Source organism: Schistocerca cancellata, chromosome 8 (assembly GCF_023864275.1).
Source record: "Schistocerca cancellata isolate TAMUIC-IGC-003103 chromosome 8, iqSchCanc2.1, whole genome shotgun sequence".
In the NCBI taxonomy this organism is placed as follows: Eukaryota; Metazoa; Arthropoda; class Insecta; order Orthoptera; family Acrididae; genus Schistocerca; species Schistocerca cancellata.
This window is the reverse complement of record NC_064633.1, coordinates 583,966,791-583,984,493: the sequence shown is the minus strand read 5'-3', so window position 1 is coordinate 583,984,493 and position 17,703 is coordinate 583,966,791. Positions and strand designations below refer to the sequence as shown.

General features: G+C 46.1%; 1 protein-coding gene across 1 annotated transcript in view; it reads right to left on the bottom strand.

Moving 5' to 3' along the window:
- Positions 1-556: 556 nt before the first annotated feature.
- LOC126094874 (proteasome maturation protein) overlaps positions 557-17,703 on the bottom strand; it is a 39,566-nt gene continuing 22,419 nt past the window's right edge. The window contains exons 3-4 of the mRNA XM_049909505.1: positions 1,002-1,062; positions 557-908 (exon numbers count right to left, since the gene is read on the bottom strand). Of these exons, the coding sequence (XP_049765462.1) occupies positions 648-908; positions 1,002-1,062 (322 nt within the window). The 3' untranslated portion in view covers positions 557-647. The remainder of the gene's footprint in view (positions 909-1,001; positions 1,063-17,703) is intronic.

Here is a 17,703-nt window from a genome sequence, read left to right as displayed (position 1 = left end):
ATGGTGTTGGTCACATTGGGAACTCTGACAACACTGTTTTGAAAACATACAGCCAGAATATGCCACTTGCTGTTTTCATAATATCCTGTGCCACTGTGGTGAGCAGCATACTGTGTTCCAGTGGCTTAAGTCCTGAGAAGTAGATTGCTTATTTCATTTACTATACATACATCGGACAGTTTCTTTTGGCTTTGTAAAAAATATCTTGAAATTTGAGGTTTCTTCAACTTATTTTCCTCCATCTTCACAACATGGAAACACTAATAATAAATACTGTGTATCTACAACATGCAATAAATATCTGTGGTCGAATTCCAATATTCATGTTGATAGCTGATTTAGCTGTGTTGCCAAGCATGCCTTGTGCTGATTTCAATTAACGCTGAACCTTGTTAAATTGAGTGAAGTTCAGTGTTATACAACATAGCAAATTCACGAACTGGATTTTCTGTCAAAACTGATCTCCAGTCAGTGAAGTTTATACATTTGCTCTAAATGTTATGTAGCTTTAAAACAATGCCATTAATTATAATGTCCAACAAAAAGCTTACAACCATTGGATTTTTAAAAACATTTTATTATAATGTCTAAATTACAAGTTATGATCCAAAAATACAGGAAAATGGGAACACACAGCATTACAATTACTATTTGTCCCAAAGCTTCTCCAAAAGAAGGTGAGGTTGTGCCATCTCCTCACGGAACTCTTCAATGTTCAGTATGTCTTCGAAACCTATGCGGTCGTCACGCCCCGTCAGGGTGTCGTACATGAGATTTGAGCTGGGCAGAAAGGGCAAGTGACCCACCCTTCGTGCAGCACGCAGCTCCATTGCAAACTTCAGCGGCCCCTGCAGGCCTTGCAAGTTCTGCATCATCTGCATCGACATGCGGAGCTCGTTGGCAGCATACTGCAGTTGGAGAACAAAAAATATAACTAAATTTGAAAAATTTTACAATTCACTGCATTTCAATGAAAGTAATTTTTTTTTCTTTTCACTTACATTACTTTCAGATTCTTCCAAAGGATGGGAAGGAACTAATTTTTCTTTTGTTGCAGCAAGTCTGAAAAAGACAAGTATTAAATTTATGATTCATCATCTCTCAAGCTGTTTATTCTAAACAGAGGAATTATCTTTAACCCTGTGAGAATAATATTTCACCATACTCATATCCCACAGAAAAGATGTAACAGAAATAACTTAATGGAGGTATTAAAAATGAACCAAGACAGGAAACATAATAAAAGGACACAGCAGACAGCTTGTCAAATTTGAACAAAATAAGTGAGAAACATTATACAGAGAGAAAAAAGATGTTACCATTAAATGGCACTGTAAGAGGCAGAATATGCAAAATAAAAGATGCAGGATCCACAGTTGTTCCTCAGTTTGTATCAAAGACTCTTGGCATGACTTTCTCATGTGGGATCACGCACGACTGGCAAAGCTCTTTTACAAGAATGGTGATTGTGTGCCAGTAGCTCTGTATAAGTTCCAGACATTCAATGGCATGCAAAACGGCACTGGTCCAATGTCTACCAAAGGTCTGGAGAAAATGGTTACGAAATTCAAAAAGACAGGTTCTTTTGAAATGCAATGTGACAAGGGAACGAAAACAACTGATCCAATGTCAGTAAATGATGTGGCCACAACACTACAGGAGCACTTGAGTGGTGATGTGCACACATGCACTGCGTAGGGATTTGCCCAAACTTGGGATATGCCTGTGAACACAGCGTGTAAATCTCTAAGACACACACTGCACTGCTATCCACCCATAATTACCCATGTTCTGGAACTGCTGCTTACTGATGTGACAGTAAGGCCAGTGAAGCATCTACTGCAGCGGCATTTTGCAAGAGCTAGATTTATCAGCCATAATTTCCCTTCAGTCTGGCCATCCAGATCACCTGATCTCAACCCATGTGACTCCAAGCTCTGCAGTTATCTGAAAGATGCTGTGTTCAGTGCACCAATTACAAATGTAGCTGAATTAAAGGCACACACTGCATAACACATTCTCAACATGAGCCCAGAGGCACTCCGATCTGCTGTGGAATATACTGTTTCTCAATTTCAACTTGTGGCATACAACAGTGGACAGCACATCATCTCGCCAGTTTCACAATGATTAAAAATGGATTTCAGTTTCTTTTTATGCAGTTTTTGGCCTCAGGAAATTCAAAACCAATGTTTCCCATCCAATGCGATGTGACCCTGCCATGGTGGATGGGCTTACATAATTAACAGTGCCCCAACTGCTGAATGCCAAACTTGTGCTGTGATGCACGTGGCACAGTATGGCTGATTAATGTGCAACTCTCACTATAACCATCATATTGCTATTCCTCTGTTATTTATAGTCAAACCTATTTCCGCCATGACTCTTAAAGCACTACCTAGTGGTAAAATTTTTTTCCATAACGCTTCTCCATAATTTGATAATATTCCACTGAAGTTTCATGTCATTCTGAGCATTTTTAAACTGGTACTTTAATTATGATCAGCCTGTATACTTACACCGCATTCCCTTTCACGATTCCAGCTGCGGATCTACGTCAAATCTCTCTTTGTCCAAAAGTGGAATGACATCTGGTGTGCTACTGCTCATAGTTATAAACTATGCACAATCAAGGCGTCTACTGCAGTTTGGTGCTCTTCCTTCCACTCCTCTCGGAAGGAGTCCACTGTTTTATGCCGTCTCCACATTGGTCGTACCAGGCTCACCCATTGCTTCCTCCTGCATTATTAACCACCCATAATGTGGTTGTGGAGCCAGACTGACGGTATCCCACATACTGGTGAACTGTCCCCCCATGTTTTGGCCCTTTGTGCTAAGTATAGTCTTCCTGGTTCCTTAATTTGAATAATAGCAGACGCTTCACGGATGGCTGAACTGGTCCTCAGTTTCCCCTGTGAAAGTGGTTTTCATTTCCAGATATAAGATTTTGCTTCACTCCTGGAGCAGGGGCAGGGTGGTTGTGGATGGGACCTCTCCATGTATTCTCAGTAGGGGGTCCCATGACCATGACCACTCCCCCATAGAAAGACCGCCCCTTTTTTCCAGTTTTTAGACTTGGTTTCACCTTTTAAGCTTTCTACTGTGTGTGTTTTAACTTCATTATTTTATGATTTGACTCCCCTGACTGCAGCCCTCCACTTTTAATGGACCCTCTTTCTTCTGTGAGTAACTTCGGAACTGCGGGACTGATGACCTCACTGTTTGGTCCCATAAACCCCCTCAATCAATCAATCAATCAATCAATCATCTGACACTGTTTCATAAGAATATCATTGTGTAATGAGATTGGTAACGTACATTTGATTCTTTCTACTGCATACATCCAGAACTCTGATGAAGTATTTGTACGCATGTGCTGTGCACATGGCAGATTTCCCTGGTCAAAACATTGCTACGGTGACCATGACGTCACTTGTACATATTTATTTTTCTTGTATACAGAAACTGATGTTAATGGAGATTGTTTTATTGGATTTTTAGCATTTGTTACTAGTTGCAGTTAATAATGATTCAGAGTGATGGGTATCATGGACTTGCTTCTAGATATTTCACTCAAGTTAGCTCTTTGATAGTACATCAGGGAGGTGTTTAATTTCATTCCTGCTATATAGGTCAAGTGGTGGAGTTTTCTATACCAGTTTTTTAAGTGATTTACAGTTTTTGTGGTATACAACATTGTTTGAGCTGCAAGGTTCGAGTGGAGTTTTTGGTAGAGCCTAACAGTGTTTTGCAGCTTAATTTGTGTGTTGATATCATAGAATTAAGTTTACCTATTTAGGTTAACTGAAATTGTCAATGCTAATTTTATGGATTTTGTGTTTAATGTAGGCTTGTTTGATTTAGTGCAGGTCTTTTTTTGGGTATATATTTTGTATTAGGCATGTCATTTTGTTTGTCCTCCTTCCCCAAACCCGTCATTTTGTTTGTCCTTCCCCAAACCCCCTAATTACTGCAGTTGTCTTGTTGGTTTCATGTTCTTCCTCAATTTATTTTGTTTATATTTTGTATAGTGGGATTGTTTCCCTTTCTCAGTGTCTTGAATGTGTGATATAGTTGCCATATTGCACAAGGGTGAAACGGTGGCGCCTGTCATCTTCATATCGTCACAGGTCAAAGCTGATGGCAGGTATCAGACTTTAGATATTTCCCTCACCAACATTTTGGTTGTAGTGTTACAAATATTGTGATGGAGCTTGTTGAAAATAAATGAAATGAAAAATAATTTAAAGTAAAGACATAAAGAAATTACAGACACTGGCTGTGAGCAGGCATTGATGTAAATCAATAGGGAAAGTAAAAAATATGTGCCGGACTGGGATTCGAACCTGGGGCTCCTTCTTATTAGGCAGATGCACTGATCACTAAGCCAGCCAGACGCAGTTGTCATCACAGCTGTAAGGAATACCCTAGCATGCCTCTTGTCAGACCCAAATTCTCAACTTATCCACACACTACTGTGAGTATACCTTGACCATTATTCTCGTTATTCGTGGCATTTCACTGATTCCCAGAAGAGTTTAGGCCTAGTGTGCGCCTGCCCTGAAGAGATCATCGACTGTCCTCACCTCTATTATACATTTGTTGTGTCTTAATTTGACATGTCTGAAACAGCAGACATCATTTATATACAATTTAGAATAACATTAATGCTGTAATGTAAACATAATACTCATATCACACAGAACATTGCACTATATGGGTTGATGTGACAGTCAATGCGAAAATGGCATAGCACCAAAATCAGCTGATAGTGATATTTATTACAACAATTGTGTAACAGCCAAGGTGAAAAATGGAACTGTCTTTAAATATATTTATGGCTGTGGCACCAAGTATGAAACAACTTATTCAATAAGTTCTTTTTGGATGAGTCTGTTTTGAAATATAGTGGCAGATATAAGCTGCATAGATTTTCTAACCAACTTCTTTAGCGTCCATCACTTATCTACATCTACGTGACTACTCTGCAATTCACATTTAAGTGCTTGGCAGAGGGTTCATTGAACCACAATCATACTAGCTCTCTACCATTCCACCCCCAGAACAGCGCACGGGAAAAACGAACACCTAAACCTTTCTGTTTGAGCTCTGATTTCTTTAATTTTATTTTGATGATCATTCCTACCTATGTAGGTTGGGCTCAACAAAATATTTTCGCATTCGGAAGAGAAAGTTGATGACTGAAATTTCGTAAATAGATCTCGCCACGACGAAAAACGTCTTTGCTTTAATGACTTCCATCCCAACTCGCGTATCATATCTGCCACACTCTCTCCCCTATTATGTGATAATACAAAACGAGCTGCCCTTTTTTACACCCTTTCGATGTCCTTCATCAATCCCACCTGGTAAGGATCCCACACCGCGCAGCAATATTCTAACAGAGGACGAACGAGTGTAGTGTAAGCTGTCTCTTTAGTGGACTTGTTGCATCTTCGGAGTGTCCTGCCAATGAAACACAACCTTTGGCTCGCCTTCCCCACAATATTATCTATGTGGTCTTTCCAACTGAAGTTGTTCGTAATTTTAACACCCAGGTACTTAGTTGAATTGACAGCCTTGAGACTTGTACTATTTATCGAGTAATCGAATTCCAACGGATTTCTTTTGGAACTCATGTGGATGGCTTTGCAACTGATACTGGTCTTCTGATGACCTTACTAGACGGTAAATTACAACATCATCTGCGAACAACCTTGTTCTCTCTGATGGACTCCATATATAACTGGCAGCCACTCTTCTCACTTTTCTGCAGTTGTGGTACAAGAGAAATCATATCATCCCCATCAACATCCAAATCACCGAAGTTGCAACAGGTCTACCAGATGGGAGGCCCTAGCCACATGACATTTCCCATTATCTCTTCACATTCATGCTAAGCAAACTGAACGTATCTTGTTGTAGCCATCCATTTTGAGGTTTTATTTGATTATTGTTTTGTAGTTGCATGAGCAGAGAAGATAGTGAGAGCCAACTGTATGTAGTTGCATGAGCAGAGATGATAGCGAGAGCCAACTGTATATCATTTCCAGTAAATAACATTTTCTCAGCTTTAGTTACATTCATTTTCCTAAACTTACTGGTACAGCACATTTTGGAAGCATAGGGCCACCATCAGGTGCCTAAATGTTAACTACACAATAATTGTTAATTACAGATTCATGTAAACTGCAAAAAGATTTTTTGCCAGTCGCGTCAGTGAGGTTGTATTCTGAGATGTCACATTCCAGAAACATTAATGATAATGTGTGGTTTTTATTTAAATAATTTCAGAGTACATTATTATCTGCTACACAGAGTGCAAAAACAAAAACTGCTTCATCATTACTTGCCACCTATTCATTGAGGTGTGTGACTCGAGGCCCTGTTCATCTTGAGGCTTTATTCATTCTTATTAAGACTTATCATGCTCATTGATTTCAATGACTTCCCTGAACAAATAAGTCTGGCAGGCCTTCCCCACAAGGATGTGCATGGCAGTGAATTTTATTATGGTATTGGTCTTGCAGAGCAAATGCTCCACCACAGCTGATTCTCCACCTGTCTCAACCTGCAGTACGATTAGTGTCCGATGATCCTAGTCTTGTGGGTCAGCTACCAATTCATCTTGCACCTGCTACAGGTGTATTAATGATTCCTTTTTTCTGGCTCAAGAGATGATTTGAAAGTTGGCCAGGTATTGGTAGGTGTATGCCGCTTACCAATACACTCTGTAGTTTAGATTCTCATCATTCCTTGTAATCAGCACATTTAGAAAGTTTAGCTTTTGGTCCTTTTCTACCTCCATAGCAAATTTAATGTTGCTTTGAATACTGTTCAGATGTCTTACAAAATCGCCAAAATGTTTCCCAGCACAGCCCCACACAACAAACATTTCATTGACGTACTCTAGCCAGTTCCCTGGGATGACCACATGATTTAGGACCCACAGAAAGACAGCTGAGCAGGTGGCCAAGGGCAGAGAGATGGGTGGATAGCAAAGACCAAAGGGTGATGAGAGTAACATCAGTCGATAGCCTTCAGGCTGCTCATTGAATGTGAACAAATTAAAACACTGTGGAGGGAGGCCTGAGAAACAAAATGGAGGACTCCGTGAATGGTTAGAAGTGCTGCTGTGAACACACTACGTGATCATGGCAATAAATGGTGTTCTAAACCATGAGATGTCAAAGCATATCCTACCTTATCAATTGTATTAGAACCATCAATGTAAAAGATGGTGACACCCTGGAACTCTGCAAGGTTGGCACGTAGAAGATGCTGGAAAATCATAGGGGTGAGGGACCTTAGTATCCTGGAATAGGTCAGTCCTAATCCGTGGTCTAGGCACCACCACACGAGGGTTATGGGAGGAAATACGTGGGGTGGATTCCAGAGAGTGGAGATGAAAATCCCGACGGGGAAGTGAGACGCACACCAACTCCCAATCCCACCCATGGGCAGTCGTCAGGAGGGTGATATCCCTCGTTTGCAAAGAGGATACACGGGATGGTCAGGGAATTGGCAAATGGCGATTGCTCCATCATATTCATAGAGGAAGAATCCCCACTTCTGTGAGGAGACTGTCACAGGGAATAGTGCAATAGCCAGATGCACCCCACAATGGTGAACAGGGTGAAGTACACTACTGGCCATTAAAATTGCTACACCAAGAAGAAATGCAGATGATAAACGGGTATTCATTGGACAAATATATTATACTAGAACTGACATGTGATTACATTTTCAAGCAATTTGGGCGCATCGATCCTGAGAAATCAGTACCCAGAACAACCACCTCTGGCCTTAATAACGGCCTTGATACGCCTGAGCATTGAGTCAAACAGAGTTTGGATGCCGTGTACAGATACAGCTGCCCATGCAGCTTCAACACGATACCACAGTTCATCAAGAGTAGTGACTGGCGTATTGTGACGAGCCAGTTGCTCGGCCATCATTAACCAGACGTTTTCAATTGGTGAGAAATCTGGAGAATGTGCTGGCCAGGGCAGCAGTTGAACATTTTCTGTACCCAAAAGGCCTGTACAGGACCTGCAACATGCGGTCGTGCATTATCCTGCTGAAATGTAGGGTTTCGCAGGGATCGAATGAAGGGTAGAGCCACGGGTCGTAACACATTTGAAATGTAACGTCCATTGTTCAAACTGCCGTCAGTGCGAACAAGAGGTGACCGAGACGTGTAACCAATGGCACCCCATACCATCATGCTGGGTGATACGCCGGTATGGCAATGACGAATACACGCTTCCAATGCGCGTTCACCGCGATGTCGCCAAACACGGATGCGACCATCATGATGCTGTAAACAGAACCTGGATTCATCCGAAAAAATGACGTTTTGCCATTCGTGCACCCAGGTTCGTCGTTGAGTACATCATCGCAGGCGCTCCTGTCTGTGATGCAGCGACAAGGGTAATCGCAGCCATGGTCTCCGAGCTGATAGTCCATACTGCTGCAAACGTCGTCAAACTGTTCGTGCAGATGGTTGTTGTGTTGCAAACGTCCCCATCTGTTGACTCAGGGCTCGAGACGTGGCTGCACGATCCGTTACAGCCATGCGGATAATATGCCTGTCACCTCGACTGCTAGCGATATGAGGCCATTGGAATCCAGCACGGCGTTCCGTATTACCCTCCTGAACCCACCGATTCCATATTCTGCTAACAGTCATTGGATCTCAACCAACGCGAGCAGCAATGTCGCGATACGATAAACCGCAATCGCGATAGGCTACAATCCGACCTTTATCAAAGTCGGAAACGTGATGGTACACATTTCTCCTCCTTACACGAGGCATCACAACAACGTTTCACCAGGCAACGCAATGCCGGTCAAGCGCTGTTTCTGTATGAGAAATCGGTTGGAAACTTTCCTTATGTCAGCACGTTGTAGGTGTCGCCACCGGCGCCAACCTTGTGTGAATGCTCTGAAAAGCTTATCATTTGCATATCACAGCATCTTCTTCCTGTCGGTTAAATTATGCGTCTGTAACACGTCATCTTCATGGTGTAGCAATTTTAATGGCCAGTAGTGTAGTTGCAAAGTGGAAGGAGCTGCTGAGCCATAAAGCTGACTACCATAATCTAGTCCGGACAAGACCAGAGCATACTACACATGGAAAAAAGAGGTACTGTCTGCACCCCAAGATGTGAGGGCCAGGAGGCAGACGGCATTAACCTTCCGCGTGCATGTAGTCTTTAGGTGGTGAATATGGGGAAGCCATGTCAGCTTTTTATCAAAAATTAATCCGAAAAAAATGGGACTATGCTACTACATCGAGGAACAGGTCATCTAAATAAAGTTCTGGACAGGGGCACACTGTGGTTCATGACAAAAATACATAACCTGCATTTTGGAGGGAGAAAACTGGAAGTCACGGGAGGTGGCCCACGCAGACGCCTGTCAGATGGTGCCTTGGAGCCGGCACTCAGCAGATGCTACTGTGTGGGAGCTGCACCAAATGCAAAAATCGTCGACGTACATCATCAGGGTAATCACAGGCCCAACAGAGGTTACAAACAAGCCCACTGATGGCTATGACGAAGAGTGTGACACTTAGCACAGAACCCTGTGCAATATCATTCTCCTGAATCCGAGGGGTGCTGAGTGAAGTGCCAACTTGAACCTGGAAGAGCCGGTGAGATAAAAACTCTCAAATAAAAATCAGAAGGGGATCACAGAAGCCCCTGTCATGGAGGGTAACTAAAATGTGATGGCGCCAAGCCATGTCATATGCCTTATGTAGGTCAAAGAAGACTGCGACAACATGCTGGCAGTTAGTAACAGCCTGTCAGATGGCTGTCTCCAATCTGAATAAATGGTCAGTTGGAGATCGTTCTGCCCGGATTGGTTGGTTGGGGAAGAAGGGACCAAACTGCCAGGTCATCGGTCCCTTGTTCCGAATAAAACAATGCCACAAGGGCGAGAATAAAACAAGCGAGACTTACAACACAAAATGGAGAGAAAGTAAAAACCACAAGAATGACGGAAGGGCAACAAACACTTAAATGGACAAAAGGGGACAAGAAAACTACAGAAACGCAAGAAACAGATAGAAGAGATTAAGACAACAAAACAGATTACCATGGCCGGCTGACCATGAGAATAAAAAAGAGAAGCCACCACTCTGCAACACATTAAAACCTCCACGCTAAAAGCACTAGGATGGAGGACGCAGAGCGACAAAGGACACGCGCTAAAACTTAGATCAAATGATAAAACCCACCCTCACAAATAAAGTGTAAAATTAAATCAGCCAAGGAGGTGTTGTCAGATAAAATTAGCGGCAATGAGTCCGGTAACCAAGATTTCGTCGCACTGCAGTTAAAGTGGGACAGTACACCAGAAAATGGGCCACTGACAACCGGGCGCCGCATCGACACTGAGGCAGGTCTTCACGGTGCAGGAGGTAGCTGCGGGTCGCCCAAGCGTGGCCAATGCGGAGCCAGCAGAGAATCACAGAGTCCATGCGAGAGGCCAACATGGAGGACTGCTACACATTCAGTGTCTCCTTAATGGCACACAGCTTGTTGTTCATAATGAGACTATGCGATTCTGTCTCCAAAGCCAAAAAACCTAGCAGTGTACAAATGAATGCAGGTCAGTTATTGGGATGCCAATCTAAATAAGCAGTTTCCATGTAGTCTGTTTAGCTAGCTTGTCAGCAAGTTCATGCCTGGGATTCCTACGTGTCCTGGGGTCCACACAAACACCACTGAACGACCGGACCATACTAGGGCATAGATGGACTCCTGGATGGTCACTACCAAAGGATGACGAGGGTAGCACTGGTCGACAGCTTGAAGAAACGACTCCCCAGGGCATGAACGGATGTGCTCAATAGCACGAGATACAGCCACCAGCTCTGCAGTGAAAACACTGCAGCCATTGGGCAAGGAATGCTGTTCAATATGTCCTCCATGGACATACGTGAAGCCGACGTGACCATCAGCCATCCAGCCATCGGTGTAAACTTCTTTGTGGCCTCAGTACATGTCAAGAATCTAGAGGAAGTGGTAGTGGAGAGCCGCGGGGTGAACTGAATCCTTTGGGCCATATGGAAGGTCCAGGCGAAGCTGTGGCCTAGGTGTACACCATGGAAGTGTACGCAAATGGACCACGAGTATAGGTGGTAAAGGCAAGGATTCCAGTTAAAATACAAGGGATCGGACACAAACTGACCTGGGCTGCCAATCGGGAGATGAATCGCTGTGGGTGGGAAAACAAGACAGTAATTTGGATGCGCAGGAGAATTACGAACGTGTGTGACATAACTGGTGAGCAGTTGCGCGCCCCTGATCTGCAATGGAGGGACTCCAGCCTCCGCCAGGACGCTGGTTACCGGACTCATCCTAAAAGCTCCCATCACTAGTCGAACGCCACAGTGGTGCACTGGCTGAGTTAACACAACACTGAAGGTGCTGCTGAACCGTAAACCAGACTCCCTTACTCAAGACGGGATTGAACAAGGGCTCTGTAGAGCTGCAGCAGCGTAGAACAATCTGCACCTCAGTTGGTGCTGTCAGGCAGCAAAGCTTAAGCTGACGAAGATGAGGAAGCAAAGTCAACCGGGCATCGAAAACCAGTCCAAAAAATCGATATGTCTCCACTACAGTGAGGGGATTGTCAGTAAGGTAAAGTTCTGGTTCCGGATGAACAGTACGACGCCGACAGAACTGCATAACACATGACTCTGCGGCCAAAAACTGGAAGCCGTGGGCTACAGCCCATCACTGCGCCTTGTGGATGGCTCCCTGTAGGCGCCGCTCAGCAACACCAGTACTGGTGGAGCAGTATGAAATTCAGAAGTCGCCTGCATACAGAGAGGGCGAGACGGACGGCCCTACAGCTGCTGCTAGATCGTTAATAGCCACTAAAAATAGAGATACACTCAATACAGAGCCCTGTGGGAACTCATTCTCCTGGATATAGGGGGGGGGGGGGGGGGGGGGGGGGAGACTGTGGGAGGGACCAACTTGGACATGGAGAGTATGAAGTGACAGGAAATTCTGGATAAAAATCGGCAGCAGGCCTCCGAGACCTCTCGTATAATGTGGCAAGGATATGATGTCGCCTGATGGTGTCATACGCTTTTCGTAAATCACAAATGATGGCAACAAGGTGTTGGCAACTGGAAAAGGCTGTTCGGATGGTACACTCCAGGGACACATGATTATCAGTGGTAGAGCAACCCAGGCGGAAACTGCCCTGGCACAGGGCCAGTAGGCCACGTAATTCCAGGACCCAATGCAACCGCCAACACACCATACAGTCCAGCAGCTTACAAAGAATGTTGGTGAGGCTGATGGGCCAACAGCTATCCACATCGGTTTGACCACTGGTATGATGGTGTTCTCCCGCCAGTGCGATGGAAAGATGCCATCGCACCAGATACGGTTGAAGATCTCGAGGAGATGCCGCTTGTAGTCAGACAAGAGATGTTTAATCATCTGACTGTGGAGCTGAACTGGCCTAGGAGCTGTGTCAGGGCAATGTACACGGGCACTGAGGAGCTCCCACTCTGTAAATGGGGCATTATTGGGTTCACTGCGGTGTGTAGTGAACGAGAGGACTTTCCCTTCCATTTGCTGTTTGAGAGTGTGAAAGGTTGGGAGGTAATTCTCCAATGCAGAGGCGCGAGCATAGTGCTCAGCAATCGCATTTGCGGCAGTACGTAACACGCCATTTATGTTAACACAGGGAACAACTGTTGGGATCTGGTACCAAAAACTAGTTTGATCTCTGCCCAGACTTGGGAAGGTGACATATGGCACCCAATGGTCGAGGCGTATCTCTCCAAACACTCCTGTTTCCATCTTTTGATAATCTGGCGAACGATGGCACGAAGCCCCTTAAAGGCTATCAGGTGCTCCAGGGCAGGTTGCCTCTTATGCCGCTGTAGAGCTCACCAACACTCCGTAATTGTCTCAGCGACTTCTGGCAAAAAAAAGGGGCTGTCTTTCGCCGGGGGTACCCTAAAGAACGAGGGATAACATTTTCTGCCGCAGAAACGATCGTTGTAGTTACCTGCTCAACCACCACATCGATGTTACCATGTGGGGGAGCTTCAACGGTGACAGCAGAGGTGAAAGCATCCCATTCTGCCTTGCTTAAAGCCCATCTGGGCAGGCATCCGTGGGCCTGACGCCGAAGCAGTGACAGGAAGGTGGGGAGGTGGTCACTACCATGCAGGTCATCATGTGCTCTCCAATGGATAGATGGGAGAAGACCAGGACTGCAAACCGAGAGATCAATGGCCGAGTATGTGCCATGTGCCACAGCGAAATGTGTGGGGCCACCTGTATTTAAGAGGCAGAGCTCGAACTGAGAAAGTAAGGTTTCAACATCTATGCCTCGGCCAGTAAGCACGGTGCCACCTCACAAGCAGTTATGAGTGCTAAAATCTCCTAAAAGTAGGAAAGGTTTAGGGAGTTGATAAATCAATGCAGCCAATGTGTTCAGGGGTACCGGACCATCTGGAGGAAGATATACATTGCAGACAGCCACAGCCAAGCTTCAAGATGAGTTTGAAGGGGCAACAGGTTCAATGCATACTGTGTTCAGGACATAGACACAAACTCCACCTGACACACTATTATAGTCACTACGGTTCTTGTAATATATCCCTATAGCTGCAGAGGGCAGGGGTCTGCATTTCCGGGAAGCAGGTTTCCTGAAGGGCAATGCAGAAAGCAGGTGTAAAGCTTAACAGTTGCTGTAGCTCAGCCAGGTGGTGGAAAAAACTGCAGAAATTCCACCAGAGGATGACAATATCGTGAGGTTGGGAAGGTGTGAAGCATGCAAGGAGGCAGGGCACCTCAGGGTCACCTGCTGCCACCGACTGAGTATTTGTAGCCTTTTGGTCACCTCTTATGACAGGCAGGAATACCTCGGGCCTATTCTAACCCCCAAAACTGCAGGGGGCATTCTGCCGAGAAGACACACTGAGATTCAAGTACCCCACTTCGATTGGGGCTCTGACCATGGGCGCCACCCAGCCACAGCAAAGGCTAAGTGGCATGATGGCTGTTGCAGGGAGTCCTGATGCCCCAGGAAGACAGGCACCTTCTCCTTGGCATATGTGGGGAATTTACAGCTCAGGCATCAGCACAGCATTGCGATCTACGTGTTGTCAGAGGGCTACCACCAAATGGGTAAATGACGGCTCCACCATAATGGATTGGCTACCGTGCTGGATGTTGGGCACAGAGAAATACAATATTGTCATGGGGACAAAAGAGGACACGAGACAACGGAAGAAGGTGACGACATGCCCCGGAAAGTGTCCTCAACCAAATAGTTGAATCGCAGGTGGAGATGCAAATCCATGGCAAGAGAATCAGGAGATTGAATATAAGGGTACTATGGATAACTCTTACACCACGTAAGGCATCCTTCCCCATATGGCCCGCACTTCTGTAGAATTTTGAAAGTGGCAGGTCAAACCATAGAGTGGGACCTGAACTCACAGGGCCAAAAGTGAGCAACTCCTTTTAGTCACCTCTTATGACAGGCAAGAATACCTCTGGCCTAATCTGACCCCCGAAACCGCAGGGGGCGTTCTGCCCGGAAGACACACGGAGATTCGAGTACCCAACACGATCTGAAGCTACGCATCCTCTTGAACAGTTTACAAAGTACATTCATCAGGCTAATCGGGCAGTAGCTATCGCAAGATGTTGGGTTCTTCCCGGGCTCAAGGATGGGGATAGGTATACTGTCTCAACATTGTGACAGACACGCACTCTTGAGCCAAATGCGGTTGAATACCCTGAGGAGATACTGCCTCTGGGGAATGTCGAGGTGTTGGATCATCTGGTTGTGGGTGGAATCTGGGCCTAGGTATATGTTTCGTGAAGATGTAAGAGCCTGCAAGAATTTCCACTCAGTGAAGAGTTCATTATAGGGTTCCATGTGGTGCATGGTGTGAAACAGAGGGTGGGCTGGTCAACTCTGCATAGAAGGATAGGAAGAGGACACTGATGCCTTCACAAAGTGTGTTGCGAGGAGTTCTGGGAGGACCATCAGATCAGTGCACTGAGTGCTTTGGAGGTTAAGACCCTGGACAGTTGAATGTTGCTGGCAGCCCAGAAGGCTACAGAGCTTGGACCAAACCTGTGATGAAGAGGCATACGTTCCCTGAGAGAAAACTTAGCATCCCCAGCATTCCTACTTACTATTCTTAATAAAATAATGAGCCTTGGCATGGATACGATTAAAGGCAAGGAGGTCGGTCTCTGAAGGATGGCGTTTAAATCGCTGCAGCGCCCGTCAGCAATCCACCACGGTACCGATCGACAACAAGGGGGCCCTGTGGAAAGCGGGACAGCTTCTTTTTTTTTTTTTTTTTTTTTTTTTTTTGGTTAGGTTTAAGGGCGCTCAACTGCTGAGGTCATTAGCGCCCAGTCACTGTTGTTAAAGCACATGGAATCTGGTAAAACTCAAGGGGATGGAGGGGACACCAGAAGGACCTGACAAAGATGCAGACAAAATAAGTAAAAAGATTAAATGTCTTTGGACAAGCCAGTTAAAGTTATAAAACGCAGAATACGAGCAGCTGCTCGAGCGTCATCAGCTAAAACATCCGGTAAAGTAGATGGCAGGGACAGGACAACACGAAATTGACTAAAACGGGGACACGACAATAAAACATGGCGCACTGTTAATGCCTGACCACAAGGGCACTGCGGGGCTGGGTCACCGGAGAGCAGGTAGCGGTGGCTAAACCGGCAATGCCCAATCCGCAACCTGGTCAGAAGGACCTCCTCGCGCCGAGATGGTCGGGAGGATGTTGTCCAAGCAGTTGGTAGCGGTTTTACTGCCCGGAGCTTGTTTCCTTGGAGGGATGACCAAGCATCCCACCACAACGACACAAGCCTCTTACATACATCCCCATGAACGTCGGATGACGGGACACAATGGGAGGCTGGCCGAGGCAGGAGGACTGCAGCCTTGGCTGCAGCATCCGCAGCCTCATTCCCAGGCACTCCTACATGTCCGGGAACCCACAGAAAGCTGACAGAGCCACCATTATCAGCGAAAGAATGGAGGGACTGCTGTATCCGTTGAATCAAGGGATGGACCGGACATGGAGCTCCAAGGCTCTGAAGAGCACTGAGTGAGTCAGAGCAGAGTACATATGATGAATGGCGGTGGCGGCGGGCATACTGAACGGCCTGATGGAGAGCAAAAAGCTCGGCCGTAAAGCTGGAACATTGGTCGAGGAGCCGGTATTTAAATGTGGCGGCCCCAACGACAAAGGCACAGCCGACACCATCGTCAGTTTTGGAGCCATCGGTGTAAATAAAGGTGTGACCGGCAAGTCGAGCACGAAGTTCAGCAAACCGTGAGCAATACACTGCAGCCGGAGTACCCTCCTTCGGGAGTGAGCTGAGGTCGAGATAAATATGAACCGGAGCCTGGAGCCAAGGTGGTGTCGGGCTCTCACCCTCTCTGAAGGTGGTAGGGAGGGCAAAATCCAATTGTCGAAGCAGGCGACGGAAGCGGACTCCGGGGGGCAGCAGGGCAGACACATACAACCCGTACTGACGGTCGAGAGAATCGGCGAAGAAGGACTTGTAAGAGGGGTGGTCGGGCATAGACGACAGCCGGCAGGCATACCGACACAGCAGTACGTCGCGCCGGTAGGTCAACGGTAACTCGGCAGCTTCAGCATAAAGACTCTCGACAGGACTAGTGTAGAAGGCTCCAGTTGCAAGACGTATCCCCCGATGGTGGATGGAGTTGAGCCGGCGTAAGAGGGACGGCCGAGCGGACGAGTAGACGAAGCTCCCATAATCCAGCTTCGATCGGACTGTGGACCGATACAAGCGAAGCAGGACAGTGCGATCCGCTCCCCAAGATGAACTGCTAAGAACTCTGAGGACATTAAGGGAACGTGTACAACGGGCTGCCAAATAAGAGACATGTGGAGACCAACACAGTTTCCTGTCCAACGTGAGCCCTAGAAACTTAGTTGTGTCCACGAATGGGAGAACAACGGGACCGAGATGTAAGGATGGCGGAAGGAACGCTTTATATCGCCAAAAGTTGATACAAACCGTCTTTTCTTCAGAGAACCGGAAGCCATGTGCCACGCTCCATGAGTAGAGGCTGTCTAGACAACGCTGAAGGCAGCGCTCCAGGAGGCATGTTCTCTGGGCACTGCAGTAGATCGCGAAGTCATCGACAAAGAGAGAGCCTGAGACATTAGGTGGAATGCAATCCATAATTGGATTAATCGCGATGGCAAAAAGGGCTACGCTCAAGACGGAGCCCTGAGGCACTCCATTCTCCTGGAGGAAGACGTCGGACAATACGGAGCCCACACGTACCCTAAACTTTCGATCCGTTAAAAAGGAATCAATAAAAAGGGGCAGGCGACCGCGTAGGCCCCACCTGTGCATAGTACGGAGGATACCTCCTCTCCAACAGGTGTCATAAGCCTTCTCCAAGTCGAAGAACACGGCTACCGTTTGGCGCCTTCGCAAAAAGTTGTTCATGATGAATGTCGACAAGGTCACGAGGTGGTCAACAGCGGAGCGGCGGCGACGAAAGCCGCATTGGACATTAGTAAGTAGCCGTCGAGATTCAAGAATCCAGACTAACCGAGCATTAACCATGCGCTCCATCACCTTACAGACACAGCTTGTAAGAGAAATGGGGCGGTAACTAGAAGGAAGG